This window comes from Scyliorhinus canicula, chromosome 4 (assembly GCF_902713615.1).
Source record: "Scyliorhinus canicula chromosome 4, sScyCan1.1, whole genome shotgun sequence".
In the NCBI taxonomy this organism is placed as follows: domain Eukaryota; kingdom Metazoa; phylum Chordata; class Chondrichthyes; order Carcharhiniformes; family Scyliorhinidae; genus Scyliorhinus; species Scyliorhinus canicula.
The window spans coordinates 132374253-132399531 of record NC_052149.1 but is presented as its reverse complement, the minus strand read 5'-3'; the positions used below and the strand labels follow the sequence as shown (position 1 = coordinate 132399531).

The 25279-nt window shown below is 43.7% G+C and overlaps 1 protein-coding gene across 1 annotated transcript in view; it reads left to right on the top strand.

Moving 5' to 3' along the window:
- LOC119965012 (soluble guanylate cyclase 88E-like) overlaps nt 1–23304 on the top strand; it is a 678135-nt gene extending 654831 nt beyond the window's left edge. The window contains exon 18 of the mRNA XM_038795212.1: nt 22012–23304. Within this exon, the coding sequence (XP_038651140.1) occupies nt 22012–22170 (159 nt within the window). The 3' untranslated portion in view covers nt 22171–23304. The remainder of the gene's footprint in view (nt 1–22011) is intronic.
- The last annotated feature ends 1975 nt before the right edge of the window (nt 23305–25279 follow it).

The window sequence follows — 25279 nt, the reverse complement described above, 5'->3', positions numbered from 1 at the left end:
CTTTAGATTTTTTCCATGTCGGTGCAACATCGAGGGCCGAAGGGCCTGTACTGCGCTGTATCGTTCTATGTTCTATGTTCTATACCACATACATCCACACCCACAAATACATACAGAAACCCACACACACCCACACGTTAATACACATGCACCCTGAGGTAGCACGGTGTCTCAGCGGTTAGCACTGCTGCCCCAAGGTGCCACGTTCGATCCCGGCCTACAATAGGCCAGCACAATAGCACAGTGGGTAGCATTGTTGCTTCACAGCTCCAGGGTCCCAGGTCCGATTCCGGGCTTGGGTCACTGTCTGTGTGGAGTCTGCACGTTCTCCCTGTGTCTGCGTTGGTTTCGTACGAGTGCTGTGGTTTCCTCCCACAAGTCCCGAAGGACGTGCTGTTAGGTGAATTGGACATTCTGAATTCTCCCTCTGTGTACCCGAATAGGCGTCGGAATGTGGCGACTAGGCGATTCTCGCAGTAACTTCATTGCCGTGTTAATTTAAGCCTACTTGTGGCAATAAAGATTACTAAATTAACTCGCACATACCTAGACAGGGACAAAGATCCTCAAATGCTGACAGTCAGAACGACACATGCGCACACACACATACATTGACATACACAAACACACTTACACACACACACCTTCACCCACACACACACAAATACACACCCACACATAATTACACACACCCACAAGCACGCTTGCACACACATCCACATGCATCCACACCACCCCAGAGACATCTGTGTGCATCCTGTCCACACAGCCACATACTCGCACACATTCGCTCACGCATAAACACACTCCCACACATCCCCACACAGACAGGCCCGCACACAGACCCACAAGCCCATGCAATCAAACCCACATACCTGCATCAACACACTCATATACACACTCTCATCCCCATGCACAGACAGACTTTACACACACACGTACATACATGCACCCATATGCACATGCACACAAAACACACCCACAGACATAGGCTCAACATCACAACTCACACACACATACACACCTCCCACCACACACACCCATACACTCACACACCCACTCTATATACACATTCACACACTCATATACAGACACGCATACACATACACATACATGGTAGGCTTATGCAGAAAGTAAGGAGGCATGGGATATTGGGAAATTTGGCCAGTTGGATAACGAACTGGCTAACCAATAGAAGGCAGAGAGTGGTGGTGGATGGCAAATATTCAGCCTGGAGCCCAGTTACCAGTGGCGTACCGCAGGGATCAGTTCTGGATCCTCTGCTGTTTGTGATTTTCATTGACGACTTGGATGAGGGAGTTGAAGGTGGGTCAGTAAATTTGCAGATGATACGAAGATTGGTGGAGTTGTGGATAGTGAGGAGGGCTGTTGTCGGCTTCAAAGAGACATAAATAGGATGTAGAGCTGGGCTGAGAAGTGGCAGATGGAGTTTAACCCTGACAAGTGTGAGGTTGTCCATTTTGGAAGGACAAATATGAATGCGGAATACAGGATTAACGGTAGGGTTCTTGGCAATGTAGAGGAGCAGAGAGATCTTGGGGTCAATGTTCATAGATCTTTGAAAGTTGTCACTCAAGTGGATAGAGCTGGGAAGAAGGCCTATGGTGTGCTAGCGTTCATTAGCAGAGGGATTGAATTTAAGAGCCGTGAGGTGATGATGCAGCTGCACAAAACCTTGGTCAGGCCACATTTAAAGTACTGTGTACAGTTCTGGTCACCTCATTTTAGGAAGGATGTGGAAGCTTTGGAAAAGGTGCAAAGGAGATTTACCAGGATGTTGCCTGGCATGGAGAGTAGGTCTTGTGAGGAAAGGTTGAGGGTGCTAGGCCTTTTCTCATTAGAACGGAGAAGGATGAGAAGCGACTTGTTAGAGGTTTCTAAGATGATCAGGGGAATAGATAAAGTAGACAGTCAGAGACTTTTTCCCCGGGTGGAACAAACCATTACAAGGGGACATAAATTGAAGGTAAATGGTGGAAGATATAGGGGGGGTGTCAGAGGTAGGTTCTTTACCCAGAGAGTAGTGGGGGCATGGAATGCACTGCCTGTGGAAGTAGTTGAGTCGGAAACATAGAACATAGAACAGTACAGCACAGAACAGGCCCTTCGGCCCTCAATGTTGTGCCGAGCCATGACCACCCTACTCAAACCCACGTATCCACCCTATACCCGTAACCCAACAACCCCCCCCCCCCCTTAACCTTACTTTAATTAGGACACTACGGGCAATTTAGCATGGCCAATCCACCTAACCCGCACATCTTTGGACTGTGGGAGGAAACCGGAGCACCCGGAGGAAACCCACGCACACAGGGGGAGGACGTGCAGACTCCACACAGACAGTGACCCAGCCGGGAATCGAACCTGGGACCCTGGAGCTGTGAAGCATTTATGCTAACCACCATGCTACCCTGCTGCCCCCATTAGGGACATTAGGGACCTTCAAGCGGCTATTGGATAGGTACATGGATTAGGGTAGAATAATGGAGTGTAGATTAATTTCATCTTAAGGGCAGAATGGTAGCACTGTGGATAGCGCAATTGCTTCACAGCTCCAGGGTCCCAAGTTCGATTTCGACTTGGGTAACTGTCTGTGCGGAGTCTGCACATCCTCCCAGTGTGTGCGTGTGTTTCCTCCGGGTACTCCGGTTTCCTCCCACAGTCCAAAGATGTGCAGGTTGGGTGGATTGGCCATGATAAATTGCCCTTAGTGTCCAAAATTCTATGATTAACCTAGGACAAAAGTTCGGCACAACATTGTGGGCCGAAGGGCCTATTCTGTGCTGTATTTCTCTATATCTATATATCTATACACGCATATACATACACACCACACATACAGACCAGCGCACAGAGACTAACACACACATCTGTACACAATGACACACATCCGCAAACATACACACCCACACACACAATCATGATACACGCATCCACACCTACACATTCACTCACACATCCATAGACACACACACAAACACACACAGATAAGTACCTACACACATCTACATGCAGATGTATTCACACCTACGGGCACAGATTCAACAACACATACACAGACACACTCACATGCCCAAATTCACCCACATGTGGCACACACATACACACCACAGTCACAAAGTCACACATATGTCCACAAACCCCACAGACACACTCACATGCAACACCCACACACACGCACATGCACACCCACGCACGCCACCATTAATATGCACCAACTGCACACAATACGGACACTCACATGGGCACATACACCACAGTCACAAAGCCACACACACCGATACCCCCCACACGCACACCCCCACACATGCCAATGACACACAACCCACTCACACACACTCACACATACACTCCCACACCCTCCCACACAAACTCTCACACACACAAACCCACAGACACAACACACACGCACAGACACACACTGACTGCCACACTCACACCTATACCTGCACCTCGACACACATATCCCCACAACCCCTCCTCTGTATACACACATGCGCACACACACCCCATACGCACAGACCCACACATGCAAACACGCACACACCAACATTTTCAAACAGCCACACCCACACACTCACGCACACACCCACTCTCGCACACCAACGCAAACCCTCACACCCAATTATATACTCATACGCTCTCACATGCACCCACATACATAACACACACAAACACGCACACACTTTCTCACACATCATCACACGTTCGCACACATACATACCCGCCCACATACACACACATTTTCACATTGACATGTGCACACATACCCACACTAGCTCACAAGTCCACATACAGGCACACAATCATGTGTGCACACTCAAACCCCTCACACACCTACACATCCATACACACAAGTACCTACACATATCTCCACACACCCATGCACACTTACACATACCCATGGACACACACACATACACACACACCCACTCCTCACACACACGTCCAAACACACGCACACGTGCGCACACACACTTACACACCATAGTCACAAAGCCACACACATGCCCACAAGCCGCTCACATACACACACTCACATGCACACCCACACACACATTCACGCAGACTACACACAAATGCATCCACGACACACTCACTCACACAGACACACCCCACCACACACAAACAGACACACACCCACACAGTCACACACACACGCACGCACACAGTCACACACACACACACACACCACCTCAAACACAGACACAATCTCCCACACACTCGAACAGACACCCCCCCATTTGCACAGACCCATACATGCATGTACCAAACAGTCAAACACACTCAGATACTCTCTTGCTGAGCTGGACCCACACACTCTCGCGCACACACACCCCACTCATACACACATCCAATCACACACCCGCACACCCAACCACATACTCTCATGCTCTTACATGCACCCACATACATACCCCGAGCGCCGATTTTTCCGAGAGGGGGGGGGAGAATCGCGGGGGCGCCAGGGAGGCGTAAAAATTGCCGGGAGGCCCTCCCACGATTCTCCCACACCACGTCGGGAGCAGAGAATTCCGCCCAATCACCCACACACATACATGCACCCACATACACACACACCCCTACATTCACACACAGACATGCACCACATACAATCCCCCACTCACACGTGTGTACTCACACACATACAGACAAAGAACACACACAAACATGGCCTCATACCACGCACCCATAGTCACACACAAACGCACCCAATAATCTATAATCTTTATTAGTGGAACATTGACACTTACATTAAAACTGCAATGACGTTATTGTGAAAATCCCCCAGTTGTCACACTCAGCGCCTGTTCGAGTAGACTGAGGGAGAATTCAGAATGTCCAATTCCTCTAACAAGCACACCTTTTGGGACTTGTGGGAGGAAACTGGAGAGCACAGAGGAAATTCAAGTAGTCATGGGGAGAGCGTGCCGACAGTGACCCAAGCTGGCAATCGAACCTGGGCCACTGGCGCTGTGAAGCACTGTGCTACCATGCCAACCTCCAAAATGCAAACATACACATCTACCCAAACAAACACACACCCACGTAGCCACATATAGTCAAGCACACGGACATAGAACATAGAATTTACAGTGCAGAAGGGGGGCATTCGGCCCATCGAGCCTGCACAGGCCCTTGGAAACTGCGCCACATACCCCTAACCCAGCAACCCCACCCAACCCCTTTAGACGTGAAGGACAATCTACGTAACCTGCAGGCCTTTGGACCTTGGGAGGAAACCGGTGCTCCTGGAGGAAACCCAGGCAATATGTGCAGACTCCGCACAAACAGTGACCCAAGCCAGGAATTGAACTTGGGACCCTGGAGCTGTGAAGCGACAATGCGAACTACTGTGCTATCGTGCCACCCCTTGTAAACACGCACATACACACAAGCATGCGTGTGTACACAAACAAGCGTACACAGGGTGGCAGAATAAGAGGGTAGGCTTATAAGATTTTTACAGTTGATAAAAAATAAAGCCAGGCAGCACGGTGGTGCAGTGGTTAGCACTGCTGCATACAGCACTGATGACCTGGGTTCGATCCCAGACGCGGGTCAGTGCCTTTGTGGAGTTTGCACATTTTTGCCGTTGCTGCGTGGGTTTCACCCCCACAACCCAAGGATGTGTCGGTTAGGTGGATTGACCACACTAAATTGCCTTTAATTGGAAAAATATAATTGGGTACTCAAATTTATCGTAAATAAATAAAGCTAGGAGTGTACAGGTGTCTCTTCTTTGCCAAGTATCGATGCCATGTTCCCATGTAGCGAATGATTTGTTCAGTTGTCTACCTGGGTCTAGTTGTTCGGAGCAGATTTCCATGTTTGTTCCAAAAGATCCTAAATTGCAATAAATTTCTCTTTTCAAAAGGGTTCCTTTGGAACCCGGAGTGAGAGAGGCAGTTTTCAGTACAGCATTGTCTTTTGATTTGTAAGCAGTCCTTAAATTGCTGGGTGCATATTCCAGAGACACTCATGTATTCTGCAGTTATTATTTCAGAGCTGAATATTGTATGCCTTATTTTGGAAACACTTCAAAAGCTCCAGGGTGTGAGGTCATCAGCACCCTGTTGGGGATAGGGACAGGGCATCTTTCAGATTACATGGATTCATATGTAGATGATAGGAGCAGGAGGAGGCTTTTTGGCCCGCTGAACCTGGCTGATCATCCAACTCAATAGCCTAATTCTGCTTTCCCCCAGAGCCTTTGATCCCAATCTCCCCAAGTGCTGTATATAGCCGCCTCTTGAATATATTCAATGTTTTAGCATCATCTACTTCCTGTGGTCATGATTTCCACAGGCTCACCACTCTTTGGGTGAAGAAATGTCTTTTCATCTCTGTCCGAAATGGTTTACCCTATAATGCTCGGACTGTGACCCCTGGTTCTGGGCACACCCATCATTGTAACATCTTCCCTGAATCTAGCCTCTCCAGTCCTGTTAGAATTTTATAAGCCTCTATGAGATCTCCTCTCATTCTTCTGAACTCCAGCGAGAACAATCCTAACCGAGTCAATCTCTCCTCATATGACAGTCCCGCCATCCCTGGAATCAGTCTTTGCTGCACTCCCTCGAGAGAAAGAACATCCTTCCTCAGGACAGGAGACCAAACACTGCACACAATATTATAGGTGTGGCCTCACCAAGGCCCTGTATAATTGCAGCAACACATCCCTGCTTCTGTACTCGAAACCTCGCGCAATAAAGACCAACCTACCATTTGCCTTCTTTACCACCCAATGCACATGCATGCTTACCATTATCCACTGGTGCACAAGGACACCCATTCTCTGCACATTCCCCTCTCCCAATTTACAACCATTCAGGTAGTAATCTGCCTCCCTGTTTTTGCTTCCAAAGTGAATAACTTCACACTTATCCAAATTATACTGCATCTGCCATTGATTTGCCCACTCACCCAAACTGTCCAGATCATGCTGTAGGATTCCTGCATCCTCGTCGCAGTTCACCTTTGCAACCAACTTGATATCATCTGCAAACTTTCATATGTTATAGGCTTTCTATAGGTATATCAGGAACAAAAGAATGACTCGAGTAAGATTAGGGCCAGTCAAGGATAGTAGTGGAAAGTTGTGTGTGGAATCAGAGGAGATAGGGGAAGCATTAAATGGATATTTTTCGTCAGTGTTCACACTGGAGAAAGACAATGTTGTCGAGGAGAACACTCAGGTTCAGTCGACCAGGCTAGATGGAATTGAGGTTCAAAAGGAGGAGGTGTTAGCAATTTTAGAAAATGTCAAAATAGATAAGTCCCTGGGCCAGATGGGATTTATCCTAGGATTCTCTGGGAAGCCAGGGAGGAGATTGCAGAGCCTTTGTCCTTGATCTTTATGTCGTCTTTGTCGACAGGAATAGTGCCGGAAGACTGGAGGATAGCAAATGTTGTCCCCTTGTTCAAGAAGGGGAGTAGAGACAACCCTGGTAATTATAGACCTGTGAGCCTTACTTCGGTTGTGGGTAAAATGTTGGAAAAGGTTATAAGAGATAGGGTTTATAATCATCTTGAAAAGAACAAGTTGATTAGCGATACTCAACACGGTTTTGTGAAGGGTAGGTCATGTCTCACAAACCTTATTGAGTTTTTTGAGAAGGTGACCAAACAGGTGGATCAGGGTAAAGCTGTTGATGTGGTGTATATGGATTTCAGTAAGGCGTTTGATAAGGTTCCCCACGGTAGGCTATTGCAGAAAATAAGGAAGTATGGAATTGAAGGTGATTTAGCGGTTTGGATCAGTAATTGGCTAGCTGAAAGAAGACAGAGGGTGGTGGTTGATGGCAAATGTTCATCCTGGAGTTCAGTTACTAGTGGTGTACCGCAAGGATCTGTTTTGGGGCCACTGCTGTTTGTCATTTTTATAAATGGCCTGGAAGAGGGTGTAGAAGGATGAGTTAGTAAATTTGCAGATGACACGAAGGTCGGTGGAGTTGTGGATAGCGCTGAAGGATGTTATAGGATACAGAGGGACATAGATAAGCTGCAGAGCTGGGCTGAGAGGTGGCAGATGGAGTTTAATGCGGAAAAGTGTGAGGTGGTTCACTTTGGAAGGAGTAACAGGAATGCAGAGTACTGGGCTAATGGCAAGATTCTTGGTAGTGTAGATGAACAGAGAGATCTCGGCATCCAGGTACATAAATCCCTGAAAGTTGCCACCCAGGTTAATAGGGCTGTTAAGAAGGCATATGGTGTGCTAGCCTTTATAAGCAGGGGGATTGAGTTTCGGAACCACAAGGTCATGCTGCAGCTGTACATAACTCTGGTGCGGCCACACCTGGAGTACTGCGTGCAGTTCTGGTCACCACATTATAGGAAGGATGTGGAAGCTTTGGAAAGGGTTCAGAGGAGATTTACTAGGATGTTGCCTGGTATGGAGGGAAGGTCTTACGAGGAAAGGCTCAGGGAATTGAGGTTGTTTTCATTAGAGAGGAGAAGGCTGAGAGGTGACTTAATAGAGACATATAAGATAGTCAGAGGGTTAGATAGGGTGGACAGTGAGAGTCTTTTTCCTCGGATGGTGATGACCAACACGAGGGGACATAGCTTTAAATTGAGGGGTGAGAGATATAGGACAGATGTCAGAGGCAGTTTCTTTACTCAGAGAGTAGTAGGGGTGTGGAACGCCCTGCCTGCAATAGTAGTAGACTCGCCAACTTTAAGGGCATTTAAGTGGTCACTGGATAGACATATGGATGAAAATGGAATAGTGTAGGTCAGATAGGCTTCAGATGGTTTCACAGGTCGGCGCAACATTGAGGGCCGAAGGGCCCGTACTGCGCTGTAGTGTTCTATGTTCTATGTTCTATGTTACATTTTGTTCCCTCATCCAAATCATGAATATATATTGTGAGTAGCTGGGGTTCCAGCACCGATCTCTGTGGCACCTCACTAGTTACTGCCTGCCAATTTGAAAAGGACCCATTAATCCCTACCCTTTGTTTCCTCTCTGCCAATCAGTATTCTATCCACCTCAATACCTTTACCCCAATTACATGTGCTTTCATTTTGCACAATAGTCTCTTGTGCGGGACTTTGTCAAATGCTTTCTGAAAGTCCAAATATAACACATCAACCGGCTCCCCCTCGTCAACAGTACTGATTACATCTTCAAAGAATTACAACAGATTTGTCAAGCATGATTTTCCCTTCCTAAATCCATACTGACTCTGACTGATCTTGTCCCTGCTTTCTCAATGTTCTGCTATTAAGTTCTGGATAATGGATTCAAGCATTTCCCCCACTACCGATGGTAGGCTTACTGGTCCATAATTCCCTGCTTTCTCTCTCCCTCCCTTTTTCAATGTTGGAGTGACATGAGCTACCCTCCAATCAACAGGGACTATTCCAGAGTGTAGTGAAACCTGAAAGATAGAACATAGAACATAGAACGATACAGCGCAGTACAGGCCCTTCGGCCCTCGATGTTGCACCGACATGGAAAAAATCTAAAGGCCATCTAACCTACACTATGCCCTTATCATCCATATGCTTATCCAATAAATTTTTAAATGCCCTCAATGTTGGCGTGTTCACTACTGTTGCAGGTAGGGCATTCCACGGCCTCACCACTCTTTGCGTAAAAAACCCACCTCTGACCTCTGTCCTATATCTATTAACCCTCAATTTAAGGCTATGTCCCCTCGTGCTAGCCACCTCCATCCGCGGGAGAAGGCTCTCGCTGTCCACTCTATCTAACCCTCTGATCATTTTGTATGCCTCTATTAAGTCACCTCTTAACCTTCTTCTCTCTAACGAAAACAACCTCAAGTCCATCAACCTTTCCTCATAAGATTTTCCCTCCATACCAGGCAACATCCTGGTAAATCTCCTCTGCACCCGTTCCAAAGCTTCCACGTCCTTCCTATAATGAGACGACCAGAACTGTACGCAATACTCCAAATGCGGCCGTACTAGAGTTTTGTATAACTGCAACATGACCTCATGGCTCCGGAACTCAATCCCTCTACCAATAAAGGCCAACACACCATAGGCCTTCTTCACAACCCTATCAACCTGGGTGGCAACTTTCAGGGATCTATGTACATGGACACCGAGATCCCTCTGCTCATCCACACTACCAAGAATTTTACCATTAGCCAAATATTCCACATTTCTGTTATTCTTTCCAAAGTGAATCACCTCACACTTCTCCACATTAAACTCCATTTGCCACCTCTCAGCCCAGCTCTGCAGCTTATCTATGTCCCTCTGTAACCTGCAACATCCTTCCGCACTGTCTACAACTCCACCGACTTTAGTGTCGTCTGCAAATTTACTCACCCATCCTTCTGCGCCCTCCTCTAGGTCATTTATAAAAATGACAAACAGCAACGGCCCCAGAACAGATCCTTGTGGTACGCCACTCGTAACTGAACTCCATTCTGAACATTTCCCATCAACTACCACTCTCTGTCTTCTTTCAACTAGCCAATTTCTGATCCACATCTCTAAATCACCCTCAATCCCCAGCCTCCGTATTTTCTGCAATAGCCGACCGTGGGGAACCTTATCAAACGCTTTACTGAAATCCATATACACCACATCAACTGCTCTACCCTCGTCTACCTGTTCAGTCACCTTCTCAAAGAACTCGATAAGGTTTGTGAGGCATGACCTACCCTTCACAAAACCATGCTGACTGTCCCTAATCATATTATTCCTATCTAGATGATTATAAATCGTATCTTTTATAATCCTCTCCAAGACTTTACCCACCACAGACGTTAGGCTCACCGGCCTATAGTTACCGGGGTTATCTCTACTCCCCTTCTTGAACAAAGGGACCACATTTGCTATCCTCCAGTCCTCTGGCACTATTCCTGTAGCCAATGATGACCTAAAAATCAAAGCCAAAGGCTCAGCAATCTCTTCCCTGGCTTCCCAGAGAATCCTAGGATAAATCCCATCTGGCCCCGGGGACTTATCTATTTTCACCTTGTCCAGAATTGCCAACACTTCTTCCCTACGCACCTCAATGCCATCTATTCTAATAGCCTGGGTCTCAGCATTCTCCTCCACAATATTATCTTTTTCTTGAGTGAATACTGATGAAAAGTATTCATTTAGTATCTCGCTTATCTCCTCAGCCTCCACACACAACTTCCCACCACTGTCCTTGACTGGCCCTACTCTTACCCTAGTCATTCTTTTATTCCTGACATACCTATAGAAAGCTTTTGGGTTTTCCTTGATCCTACCTGCCAAAGACTTCTCATGTCCCCTCCTTGCTCGTCTCAGCTCTCTCTTTAGATCCTTCCTCGCTTCCTTGTAACTATCAAGCGCCCCAACTGAAACTTCATGCCTCATCTTCACATAGGCCTCCTTCTTCCTCTTAACAAGAGATTCCACTTCTTTGGTAAACCACGGTTCCCTCGCTCGACCCCTTCCTCCCTGCCTGACTGGTACGTACTTATCAAGAACATGCAATAGCTGTTCCTTGAACAAGCTCCACATATCCAGTGTGCCCAACCCTTGCAGCCTACTTCTCCAACCAACACATCCTAAGTCATGTCTAATGGCATCATAATTGCCCTTCCCCCAGCTATAACTCTTGCCCTGCGGGGTATACTTATCCCTTTCCATCACTAACGTAAAGGTCACCGAATTGTGGTCACTGTTTCCAAAGTGCTCACCTACCTCCAGATCTAACACCTGGCCTGGTTCATTACCCAAAACCAAATCCAATGTGGCCTCGCCTCTTGTTGGCCTGTCAACATATTGTGTCAGGAAACCCTCCTGCACACATTGTACAAAGAATGACCCATCTAATGTACTCGAACTATATCTTTTCCAGTCAATATTTGGAAAGTTAAAGTCTCCCATAACAACTACCCTGTTACTTTCGCTCTTTTCCAGAATCATCTTCGCCATCCTTTCCTCTACATCCCTAGAACTATTAGGTGGCCTATAGAAAACTCCCAACAGGGTGACCTCTCCTTTCCTGTTTCTAACCTCAGCCCATACTACCTCAGAAGAAGAGTCCCCATCTAGCATCCTTTCCGCCACCGTAATACTGTCCTTGACTAGCAGCGCCACACCTCCCCCTCTTTTGCCCCCTTCTCTGAGCTTACTAAAACACCTAAACCCCGGAACCTGCAACAACCATTCCTGTCCCTGCTGATGACCAGCAAATCATGTACTCTTTCCAGAGCCAGCTCCTTAAGCATTACTGGATTCATATGCTCAAGCCCTGGGGATTTATCCGCTAGTACGGGCCAGGGTTTTGAGAACACCAAAGTATATCATGGAGTTCACCTGACATGCAACTTTTAATAGATTTTGGTTATGAGAAGCACAAGGGCCTACTTTCCAGGTGTTATGCAAAAGAGATCTTCAGTATTTTTAAACAAAACAATGTTTGTTCTATGAATCCAATTAACCTTTTATAAACACACAGTAAACATCTCATCTAGTACCAACACAAATACTCCCCCCCAAAGATACAGTACTCTATAGGTAACTCTTAATGACTTTCCTAACAGCCATAAACCAGACAAAACAACCGTTTACCCAAAACAGTCGGTTAGTAGGTTTGAATTCCTTCCAGAACACAGTTATTACTTTGAAGTTATCAAGTGATCTGGAGACACCTTTCAAACATCTAAAGACACACAAAGAAGACTTCTCTGTCATTATCCAGCTTCCCAAAGTCTGAACCGAAAGTAAACCTCAGAGCAACAAAACAGCTTCCAGCTCAAAACTAAAGGAAAAAGCAGAGCCAGAGCCCAGCTGCACCCATACAATGACATCACTGCAGCTATTTGATAAACAACCATTCCTTAAAGGTATACTCACATGACTCCTCCCCCCCAAAAAAAAATCATCAACTTCAAGATTGTTTCATTTTACACATTTTCAATTTCCTTTAAGAAATATTGACAGTAAATATACTTTGTATAACAAAACAAAACATGTAAACGTTTAAAATAACATAGTCCATTTTAGTTCTTCTTCCGCCACTGAACCTGCTTCTCTTCATCACATTCATGACAAAGCATCGGTTGGGCTCATTTTGCAGGTGTGGTGCAACAGAGAGCACCACACAAAAGAATGTTTATTCTATGAATCCAGTTAACATTGTATAAACAAACAGTAAACAGTTTGTCAACTACAAACTACAAACACTGATACTTTCCCAAATACAATATTCTATAGGTAACCCTTAATAAATTCCCAAACAACATCCCCAAGTTAATCCTTTTTAAAATAAAGACATTAGATTTAAATGCTCTACAGAAACAGGTATTACTTTGAAATCATCAGTGATCTGGAGACAGTCCTTAGCTTGTATAGAGAGAGATCATTATGCAGCTGCTTGCTTTGAATGCAGCTATCCACCTCTGGAAACGAGACCAAAAACACACACTGCATCTGCCAGGTCAAAAACGACAGTGAAAGACAGACACCCGAGCTACACCCACACACTGACATCACTACAGCTGTTTGATAAAGACTCATTTATTTAAGGTGCATCCACCTGAAACCTCTCCCCAAGAAAAAAAAATACACCAACTTTAAGATGGTTTCATTTTTCACATTTTCACTTTCCTTTAAGAAATATTGACAGTGAATATACGTTTTTTTTACAGAACAGGCAAACATTTTTAATAACTTACTCCATTTTAGTTCTTCTTCCAACTGGAATCCCTCTTGATTGACAGTTTCTTTGGACAAGAAGGTCTCTGCACGATCCATCCATTTCTCTGTGCCTCGGCATTTCTCTTTAAAGTCAGGTATTCTAGTTCAATCCGACCACACAGCCTCTTGTAATTCTCCAACACATGAGCATTGGTTAATTCAGCCTTCAGGCAGTCAAATGCCTGTTGACACTCTGGGGGCCACTTAAATTTGTAACGGTTCTTCAGCAAGTCCGTCAGTGGAGCAAGCACACTGCTAAAGTTTGTCACACATTTCTGGGAGAATCCACTTATGCCAAGAAATTGCATTATTTCCCTTCATGTCGAGGGTATTGGAAACTCCCCAATAACTTTTGTTTTCACATCCTGTGGGACCCTTCAACCCGCTCCAAATGAATGGCCTTTGAAAGTGAATTGGGCTTTACCCAATTCATTTTTGGATAGGTTTGCCACCAAACAGCCTCCTAAAGTCGATTGGATATCTCCATCAGATACTTAAAATTTTCTTTCCATGTCTGACTGAAAATTACCAGATCGTCGAAGTATACCGCACAATTCGGTAATCTTAAAACAACTTTGTTAGCGAATCGTTGAAATATGGCTAGGGCATTTTCCATGCCAAATGGCATAACTGTGAATTGGTATATACCATCTGGAGTCACGAAAGCTGAAATCACCTTCGCCCTTTCGGATAAAGGTACCTGCCAGTAACCTTTAAGTAAATCCAGTTTGGAAATAAAAGCTGATTGTCCCAACTTCTCAATGCAAACCTCCAAATGTGAGATAGGATAAGAGTCCGTTATTGTAACTGCATTAACCTTTCTATAGCCCACACACAACAGTTGGACACCATCTGGTTTAGGTACCATCACTATGGGTGAGCTCCTTTGGCTGCAACGCACTTCAATTATGCCATTTTTAAGCATACTTTCAAATTCCTTGTTAACCTGTGCCAAATTAAAAGGGTTAAGTGTATATTGATGTTGTTTATTTCGAACAGCATTTCCCACATCTTCATCATGTATCGTAATTTTAGTACTTCCCAACTTATCTCCACAAACTTGCCCATGTGATATCAATAAATCTTTCAGGTCAGTTCATTTTTCCTCTGGAAAGTAACTCAACAATTACTCCCAATTTTTAAGAACATCCTCGTTTTCCAATTTAATTTGAGGGATATCAAATTCAAAGTCATCTGGATTCGGTTCTTCATGTTAAGTTAGAATCATTAAAACCACCTCCTTTTGCTCTCCTTCCCTTTCAAACTTTATCCACACAAGTAAAGTAAGCATATTCACATGACACACTCGGTGAGTTTTCCTTGCATCTGGCGTTCTTACCAGATAATTCACCTCACTTAATTTCCTTTCAATCTGATAAGGTCCACAAAACCTTGCTTTTAAAGGTTCTACCACTGGTAACAATACTAAAACGTTATCTCCACGAACTTTTGCTTTCTTGTCCGCTACCCATTTCATTACATGCAGTGTAACTTTTAAATGTTGTCGAGCCAATTCCCCTGCTCTATTTAATCGTTCCCAAAAGTTTGACACGTAATCCAATAACGTAAATCCCGACTGCTCACTCACCAATTTTTCCTTAATCACTTTAAGTGGTCCTCTGATCTCTTGACCAAAAATTCGTTCAAAAGGACTAACTTTGGTTGACTCATTAGCTGCATCACTAATTGCAAACAGCACAAATGGAATTCCTTTATCCCAATCCTCTGGAAAATCGTGGCAATAAGCCCTAAACATTGTCTTTAATGTCTGACGCCACCTTTCTAATGCTCCCTGCTATTCTAGATGGTACGTAGCTGATTTAAATGTTTTATACCTAAGCTATCCATAACCTCTTTGAATAACTTTGAGGTAAAATTTGATCCATGATCCGATTGTATTTATGTGATTAGTCCATATCTAGTAAAGAATTGACGTAACTCCTTCACAATATTTCAAGCTGTAATATTGCATACTGGAATGGCCTCTGGAAACCTCGTAGACACATCCATTATAGTCAAAATATATTGATTCCCACTTTTCCTTTTTGGGAAGCGGTCCTACACAATCAATTAAGACCCTTGCAAAAGGTTCCTCAAATACTGGACTTGGTATTAAGTGCGCTGGTTTTATCACTGCTTGAGGTTTCCCTATCACTTGACATGTGTGACATGATTGACAAAATTTAACTGCATCTTTATGTAGTCCAGGCCAATAAAAATGTTTTTGTGTTTTAGCTTGCGTTTTCCTTACTCCCAAATGACCTCCCACTGGTAACTCATCTGCTACTCGCAACACCTCCTTTCTATACCCTACTGGCAATAGTACTTGATGAACTTCTGCCCACTTTTCATCCGTCTGCACATGTAAAGGTCTCCATTTTCTCATGAAGACATCTCTTTTATTGTGATAACATTCTGGTATACACTCAGTTTCCTTTTCCGTCTACAGTTTCTGATACAGCCATTTTGTTCCATATCTTTCTGTTGTAACTCCACCAATTTTCCTGAATTAAAAATATCTGCCTGATCCTCCATCTGTTCTTGTTCTTTTCCAACCATTTGATCAAAAAATCGTTTTATGATAATTAAACTTCACCTTTATCTTCATTCTTTGATTCCTCCTCTTGTCTTAACCTGTAACTGTGCGACCTTGTTACTGCACAATCCGGAAAAATCCTAGGTTATTCATCCTTCAACGCTTCAGTTGTCTGATTTTCCATTGGGTTATCAACCACACCCACCTGCCATCCAGCTGTATCATTACGTAAGATAAACTGTATTCCTGGACAAGATAGTTCCTCTATTACTCCTACAACTACTTCACCACTCTTCACTGGACTTTACAACCTTACCTTATAGATTGGAACACTACTCTGTTCACCCTGAATTCCACATATTACCACCTTTTCTGGCAATATTCCTCCCAAACTACATAACTCCTCGTCTCTTACTATAAAAGATTGACTAGCTCCCATATCTCTTAAAATTGTGACTTCTTCACCTACTCCTCCTGATACACATGAGTAAACTTTACCCACGCAAGTAAATTCTTTAACGAGATCTGGTACATTCTTATCAATCACACCTTGATCAGGCTGGACAATCTTTTGCACCCCCTTCACTTCACTTAGGCTTCCCATTTACCACTTTAACAAAGCAGTATCCTGACTTATCCTGTTTTACCTTATCAGCCTTCCCACTGCTTTTCTTCAACCACCAACACTGTGACTTTACATGGTTTAGTTTATTACAGTGAAAAACTGAAAAGTTTTCATTTCTCTTCCACCCTACTGGATTTATTTTTTAATCTGAAGTACTCTCTCCTTATTGTCTCCAATCAGATCTGCTTCACCCCTACCACTTGAGTATTTCTCTTTTCCCCAGTTTCTATCCCTCGCAGGCTGAAACTGATGTCGGAGACCAAACTCTGTGTCATAATATACACCAGTATATCATGTGCAGACGCACATTGATGGACACACACAGGGACCAATCAACATGTACAAACACCGCAGCCAATCACCAGTTAGAATAGACACACTATAAAGGCAGAGGGCACCACGGTTCCCGCTCATTCTGGGTGCTGCCTCTGGGTGTAACAAGAACTCATCCAGCCAAGCACAGACTTACAACACGTGCTGAGAAAATCAACTGGTTCGGACAAGACTTAGGTCTCTAGTTTAAGTTAGCATCATTTAGACCCACAGTCATCGTGTGTTAGTTAGTTAGAAGTAGTTAATAAAATTGAGTTGAACCTTCATCAGTGTTGGAAGTGTTTGTTCATCTCTCAAGTCTACACTAGCCAACACTTCACTTTGATTTATGAACTAATCCATAATCATCTGTTATTTCTGCTGTAAGCCTCACAGTTTTAACTCTCTTCCACATGAATTCTCACTACATCAGGAATTGAATTTTTAAACTCCGTCAAAAGTATAATTTCTCTGAGAGCTTCATACGTTTGGAATATTTTCAAAGCCCTTATCCATCTATCAAAATTACTCTGTTTAATCCATTCAAAGTCCATGTATGTTTGACCAGGTTCTTTCCTTTAATTTCTAAACCTTTGTCTGTAGGCTTCAGGCACTAGTTCATGTGCATCTCAGATGGATTTTTTTCACCTCCTCATACACCCTAGATACCTCCTCTTCCTACCAACTTTGTTTGAATCAGTAATACCCATATGTCCTGTGGCCATTTCATTTGGTTAGCTCCCTTCTCAAATGAAATGAAAAAGGCGTCTACTTCCTTCTTATCAAACCTCGGCAATGCTTGGACAGATTTAAATAGATCACCAACAAGCCTTTGACTATGATGTTCTTTTTAACCTCATCACTATCCTCCAACTGTACGTTTCCCTTTACATCCGCCAATTTTAATTGACTGTCATGTTTAATGGCCATTTTCTGAAGTTCAAAGTCTCTCTTTTTTATTTTTTCCTGATCTGTATCTCTCTTTCTCTTTCTTGTTGTGCTGCTTTGTTTTTTTTTTCTTTCTTCTCTCTACTTTTCTTTTTCCCTCATTTCGTATTCAAGCTGCTTTAATTCTTTTTCATGTTCAGGTTGCTTAATCTGTAACTGAATTTTCGCTATTGTTAATGAGTTAGACTGTATCTCAGGCAATTTTAACTGTTCAACCACTGCCGTAAGTACCTCTTCTTTTTGTATGCGAGATTAACTGCAATGTTTTTGCCGAATATAAAAGCCTCTTTTTAGTCTAGGTTCGTAAGGTACTACGTGTGACCTTCTTCGCCCCCAGAAATCTACCAGCCTCTAAAAGAGCCATTCTCCAGAACACACTCCCTAGGTAAACTGGAATACCACACCTGAAAATCAAAAACAAATATGCTCACCCCTCGCTGTCTTTAAGTTACATTAGCCAACCGAATCACAAAAGATAGACTTTTACCCCACGATCCCCCAGTTTATAATGGGCCAGGGTTTAGAGAACACCAAAGTATGATGGAGTTCACCTGACCCACAACGTTTAATAGATTTTGATTATGAGGAGCACAAGGTGCCACTTTCCAGGTGTTATGCAGCAGAGATCTTAAGTATTTTTAAACAAAACAATGTTTATTCTATGAATCCAGTTAACATTTTATAAACACACAGTAAACATCTTATCAACTACCAACACAGACCCTCCCCCCCCAAGATACAGTATACTATAAGTAACACTTAGTAACTTTACTATCAACATCTATAAACCAGACAAAAAAACCTTCCACCCAAAACAATAGGTTTGAATTCCTTCCAGAACACGGTATTACTTTGAAGTTATCAAGTGATCTGGAGACATCTTTTTAACATGCAGAGAGAGACACACACACAGAGGACTTCTCTGTCTTTGTCCAGCTTCCAAAAGTCAAAACCGAAAGTAAAACTCAGAACTCAGAAACGAAAGGAAAAAGTAGAGCCACAGCCCATTTCCGCCCACACAATGACATCACTGCAGCTATTTGATAAACACAGATTTCGTAAAGGTACACTCACATGACATCCGCCTTCAATCCCATAAAGTTTTCCAGCACCATTTCTCTACTAATATTAATCTCCCTCAGTTCTTCCCTCTCACTAAACCTTTTATTCTCCAACATTTCTGGTATCTGATTTGTGTCATCTTTTGTGAAGACAGGGCCAAAGTATGTCTTTAATTGCTCAGCCATTTCTATGTCCCTTATTATGCATTCCCCTGTTTCTGTCTGTAGGGGCCTACATTTCTCTTGACCAATCTCTTTCTTTTCACATATCTATAGAAACTCTTAGTGTCAGTCTTTATGTTCCCTGTCAGCTTACTTTCGGACTGTACTTTCCCCTTCTTAGTCAATCCTGCTGTCCTTCTTTGCTGAATTCTAAACTGCTCCCAATCCTCAACCTATTATTTTTCTTGGCCAATCTGCATGCTTCTTCCTTGGATCGGATACTATTTCTAATTTCCTTGGATTGGCCCTCTTATCCAGTTTACTTTTGTGCCAGACAGAAATGAACAGTTACTGTAGTTCCCCCATGCGTTCCTTGAATGTTTGCCATTGTCAATCCAGTGTCATCCCTTTTATTAACTCCCCCCAATCTATCAAGGCAGCTCACACCTCATATCTTCATAGTTCCCTTTATTAAGATTCAGCACCCTAGTCTCCGAATCAGCTACTTGATTCTCTATCTTGATAAAAAAAATCTATAATGTTATGGTCGCTCATCCCCAAGGGGTCTTGCACAACCAGATTGGCAATGATTCCCTTCTCATTACACAGTACCCGGTCTAAGATGGCCTGCTCTCTAGTTGGTTCCCCCACATATTGATCAAGAAAACCATCCCGTATACACTCCAGGAATTCCTCCTCTACGGCATTGTGGCTAATTTGATTTGCCCAATCTATGTGATGATTAAAATAACCCATGATCACCGATATTCCCTTATAACATGCATCTCTAATTGCGTACTTAATGCCTTTCGCAACATCACCACTGTAGTTTGGGTGTCTATATATGACACCCACTAATGTTCTTTGCCCTTGGTATTTCACAAGTCAATCCATACAATTCCACATTGTCACATCCTTTCTCACTACTGTGTTAATTTCCTCTAACCAGCAATGCCTATTTTCTTTGATGCCTATCCTTCCTAAATACTGAAATCCCTGGGATATTCAGTTCCCATCCCTGGTCACGCTGCAGCCATGTCTCCATAATCCCAATTATATCGTACCCATTTATATCTATCTGTGCGATTAGGTCATCCACTTTATTGCAAATGCTCAATGTATTACGGCACGGAGTCTTTAAGTTTGTCTTTTTCACATTGTTTGTCTTGCTTCCAATATTTTTCCCTTGTGCCCTGTTTGAACTTTGCCCTTGGGTTCTCCACCTATCACTTTTCTTATTCACTTTTCTACCTTTTCTCTTTGTTTTGCTTCCTCTTTCTCTGACTGCTTGCATAGATTTTTATCCCCCTGGCATATTAATTTAAGCCCTCCCCAACTGCTCTAGCAAATAGCCCCCCAGGATATCAGTCCCAGTGAGAACAAACCGAGTTTATTCAATCGCTCCTCATAGCTAATGCCCTCCATACCAGGCAACAACCTGGTAAATCTCTTCTGCACCCTCCCTAAAACTTACACATCCTCTGGTACTGTGGCTACCAGAATTAAACACTATACTCCAAGTGTGGCCTAACTAAGATTCTATACAGCTGCAACATGACTTGCCAATTCTTATACTCAATACCCCAGTCAATTTACAGTGCAGAAGGAGGCAGAGGCCCATCGAGTCTGCACCGGCTTCTGGAAAGAGCACCCGACCCAAGGTTAACACCTCCACCCCAAAACCCCATAACCCAGTAACCCCACCCAACACTAAGGGCAATTTTGGACATTAAGGGCAATTGACCATGTCCAATCCACCTAACTTGCACATCTTTGGACTGTGGGAGGAAACCGGAGCACCCGGAGGGAACCCACGCACACACGGGGAGGATGTGCAGACTCCGCACAGACAGTGACCCAAGCTGGAATCGAACCTGGGACCCTGGAGCTGTGAAGCGATTGTGCTATCCACAATGCTACCGTATGCCTTCTTGACTACCTTCTCCACCTGTGTTGCCCCTTTCAGTGACCTGTGGACCAGTACACCTTGCTATCTCTGACTGTCAATACTCTTGTGGGTTCTACCATTCACTGTATTTTCCCTCCCTGTATTAGACTTTCCAAAATGCATTACTTCACATTTGTCTGAATTAAACTCCATCTGCCATCTCTCCGCCCAAGTCCCCAAATGATCAAAATCCTGCTGTATCCTCTGACAGTCCTCATTGCTATCCGCAATTCCATCAACCTTTGTGCCGTCTGCAAACTTACTAATCAGACCAGCTACATTTTCCTCCAAATCATTTATATATACTACAAACAGCAAACGTCCCAGCACTGATCCCTGTGGAACACCACTAGTCACAGCCCTCCAATCAAAGCATTGCTACCCATTGCCTTCTATGACCTAGCCAGTTCTGTATCGATCTGTCCAGCTCACCCCTGATCCCATGTGACTTCACCTTTTGTACCAGTCTGCCATGAGGGACCTTGTCAAAGGCCCTTACTGAAGTCCATACAGACAACATCCGCTGCCCTACCTGCATCAATCATCTTTGTGACCTCTTCGAAAAACTCTATCAAGTTTTTCGTAACAATAGTTAGCTTCATTATTGATTAGTTGTGTTCAGAATTATTAACTGTGCTCCTAGATGTTGTTGATGGTACCATTATTGTTTTACTGCTGCCTTCATAGTGTTAATGCTGGGTACTGGTTTTTAATGAATGTGTTGTATCTTTTTCAGGGCCATTACAAAGAGTCTTTCCTGGAAAATGCTCCAGAGGAAATTACCCAACAGGAATGCACCCAATGTGATGCCACTCTGGAGCCATGTGGGGTATCTTTCTCTGCCTCACAAAATGGTGCAATGTCCATCAAGACTCAACTGTGCCACCTGCTCTAGACAGTTGCAATACTTCAGTCAAAGTTTTCCTTCTTTGAATGTTATTGATTGAACAACATATTTTAGACAGAATGCTGTTTGATTTGTAGTATGTTGGAAGTAACCGCCTAGACTTCGGGCGATGTTGAGAAAACTTGTGCGATCTCCACATCAGGAAAGTCAAATCATTCACAATCTTTCGTGAATTTTATTGATTTTACTTATAGAATAGTGGTCAATCTGAGACTCAGTCTTCACCTCTCACCCTGACTCAGTCCATACTTCATCTGAAAAATATCGCCACTTGTACATTTATTGTCCATCTCTAATTTGAGTAGCCGTTTCCAAGTAAACCACATTGCTGTAGATCTGGAATAGACTAGACAAGAACAGCGGATCCTTCTCCTAAAGAATATTAGTGAACCAGAGTTTTTACGACAATCGTTTCATGTTCATCATTAGATTTCTAATTCCAGATTGTATTGAATTCACATTTTGTTAGCTGCTTCGGTGGGATTATAACCAGGCTTCCTGAGTCACTAATCTACTGTCAATACCACTGCATCACCATTTCCCTCTTATTACTACATGGCCACCAAATCCCTAATTTGAAAACAGAAAATGCTGGAATACTCAAAACATATCAATGGAGAGAGAAACAGCATTAAGGTTTTAGGTCAATGACCTTTCATCAGAACTTGGAAACATTTGTGATGCAAGAGGGTTAAAGGAGATGGTAGGCGAGATTAAATACCAAAGTTGGCAGGAATAGAATCACAGGATTGTTATGGTTCAGAAGGAGATAATTTTACACATCGTACCAGGACCAGCTTTCCAATCAAGCATCATGACTTAGTGCCATCGTTTCGAGTGTAAAAACTGGCAAGTAATGCTGCAGTTGGATAGAACATTAGTAAGGCTGCACTTGTAATATTGCGCACAATTGTTGTCGCCACACTACCGGAAGGATGTGGAGGGTTTGGAGAAGGTGCAGAGGAGGTTTGTCAGGATTTTGTGTTGTGTGCAGGGTGTTAGCTATGTGGAAAGAGTCTATAGACGCGGATGGAAGTTGAGGAATTACCTGATAAAGGTCCACAAGATTATGAGAGGCATGGATAGAGTGAATGGGCAGGCATTCTTTCCCAGGGTGGAAGGGTCAGTCACTAGGGGGCATGGCAGGTTTTTTTACACAGAGGATGGTGAGTTCCTGGAATGCGCTGCTAGGGGAGGTTGTGGAAGCAGATACATTAACGGCATTCAAAAGGCATCTTGACAAACACATGGATAGGATGGGTACAGAGGAATACGGCACTAGAAAGTGCTGAGTATTTTGGCGAAGGGTGGTATTATGACCGCTACAGGCGTGGCGGGTCGAAGGGCTTGTTCCTGTGCTATATTGTTATTTGTTCTTCTTTGTTCTATTCAACCAGTCAAAAATGCCATTTGAAAGACTCAATGGATGCTGCCACCACACTTCCAGGCAGAGAATTCCAGACCCCAACTACTCGCTTTGTGAAAAAGTTTTTTCATTCATCAGATTTGCTTCTTTTGCAAATCACTTTAAATCTCTGCCCTCTTGGTCTTGATCCTTTTACGAGAGGAAACAATTTCTCCCTATCTACTCTGTCCAGCCTCTCATGATTTTGAATATCTCCTCAACGCAGCCCCCTCATGATTTTGAACTTCTCATCTTAGCCTTCTTCTCTCCACGGAGGACAATTCCAATCTCTCCAATTTGGCCTCGTAACTGAAGTTTCTTATTCCTGGAACTGTTCTTGAAAATGAAAAAATGAAAATCGCTTATTGTCACGAGTAGGCTTCAATGAAGTTACTGTGAAAAGCCCCTAGTCACCACATTCCGGGGAGGCTGGTACGGGAATCAAACCATGCTGCTAGCCTGCTTGGCCTGCTTTAAAAGCCACTTGGAAACCTCTTCTGCACTCTCCCCAATGTATATAGTATTTCCTATAGTGTGGCGCCCAGAGCTGTACACAATGAGGATGAACTAGTGTCTTCATAAGTTCAGCATAACCTTCTCGCTCTTGTACCTTATGCCCCTATTAATAAAGCCCAGAATTACATTCTCTCTCCACCTGTCCTGCCACCTTCAATGATCTGAACACATATGCACCCAGGTCTCTCTGCTCCTGTACCCCTTGAAGAATAACCCATTGTTTTATATTGCCTTTTTATGTTCTCCCGACCAAAATAAGATCACCACACACTTCTCTAAGTTGATCTTCATCTGCCATCTATCTGCCCACTTCGCCAATTTGTCTATGGAAGTTCTCTACTGCCCATTTCACAGTTTACAAAGCTTTTGAGTTTTGTGTCATCTGCAAACTTTGAAATTGCTCCCTGCACATCAAGATCTAGATCATTGATATATACCAGGAAAAGCAAAGATCTCAATATCAACCCCTGGGGAACACCATTACATACCTTCCTCCACTGCAAAAAATATCAATTGATCGTTACTCTCTGCTTATTCCGTGAGGTATAACTTTGCTTATATATCTGTTGTGTGACACTGTATCAAATTCATCTGAAGATACACTACATCAATTAGATGTATTTAGGTGTATGAGTACCCAATTCATTTTTTCCAATTAAGGGGCAATTTACCCTGCACATCTTTGTGTTGTCGGCGCTAAACCCATACGAACACGGGGAGAATGTGCAAACTCCACACGGACAGTGACCCAGCACCGGGATTGAACCTGGGTCCTCAATGCCATGAGGCAGCAATGCTAACAACTGTACCACCATGCCACCCAATAAGTCACTGTTGTGTATTCAGGACATGTTCTAACCATTAACAACCTACGTAACTTGAGAGTGTGCTCGTAATGTGTTCTCTTTGATCAGTTTGAAAATTGGACATATGAATAGTTGTGCGCGATTTAAATAATGTCCACAGAATTGTTTACTGAATAATTAGAAATAAATGTTAACTGTTAAATCACACACTGTATGGTGCCAACTGAATTATTTCAGTTTCCATCTGTAATGGTTCAAGCAGGCATTGCCAATAGCCAGACACCGAGGAGTCAATCACCGGGAGAGTCATTCACCGGGACAGTCATTCATCGGGACAGGCAGTCACCGATAGATTCAGTCACCGGAAGAG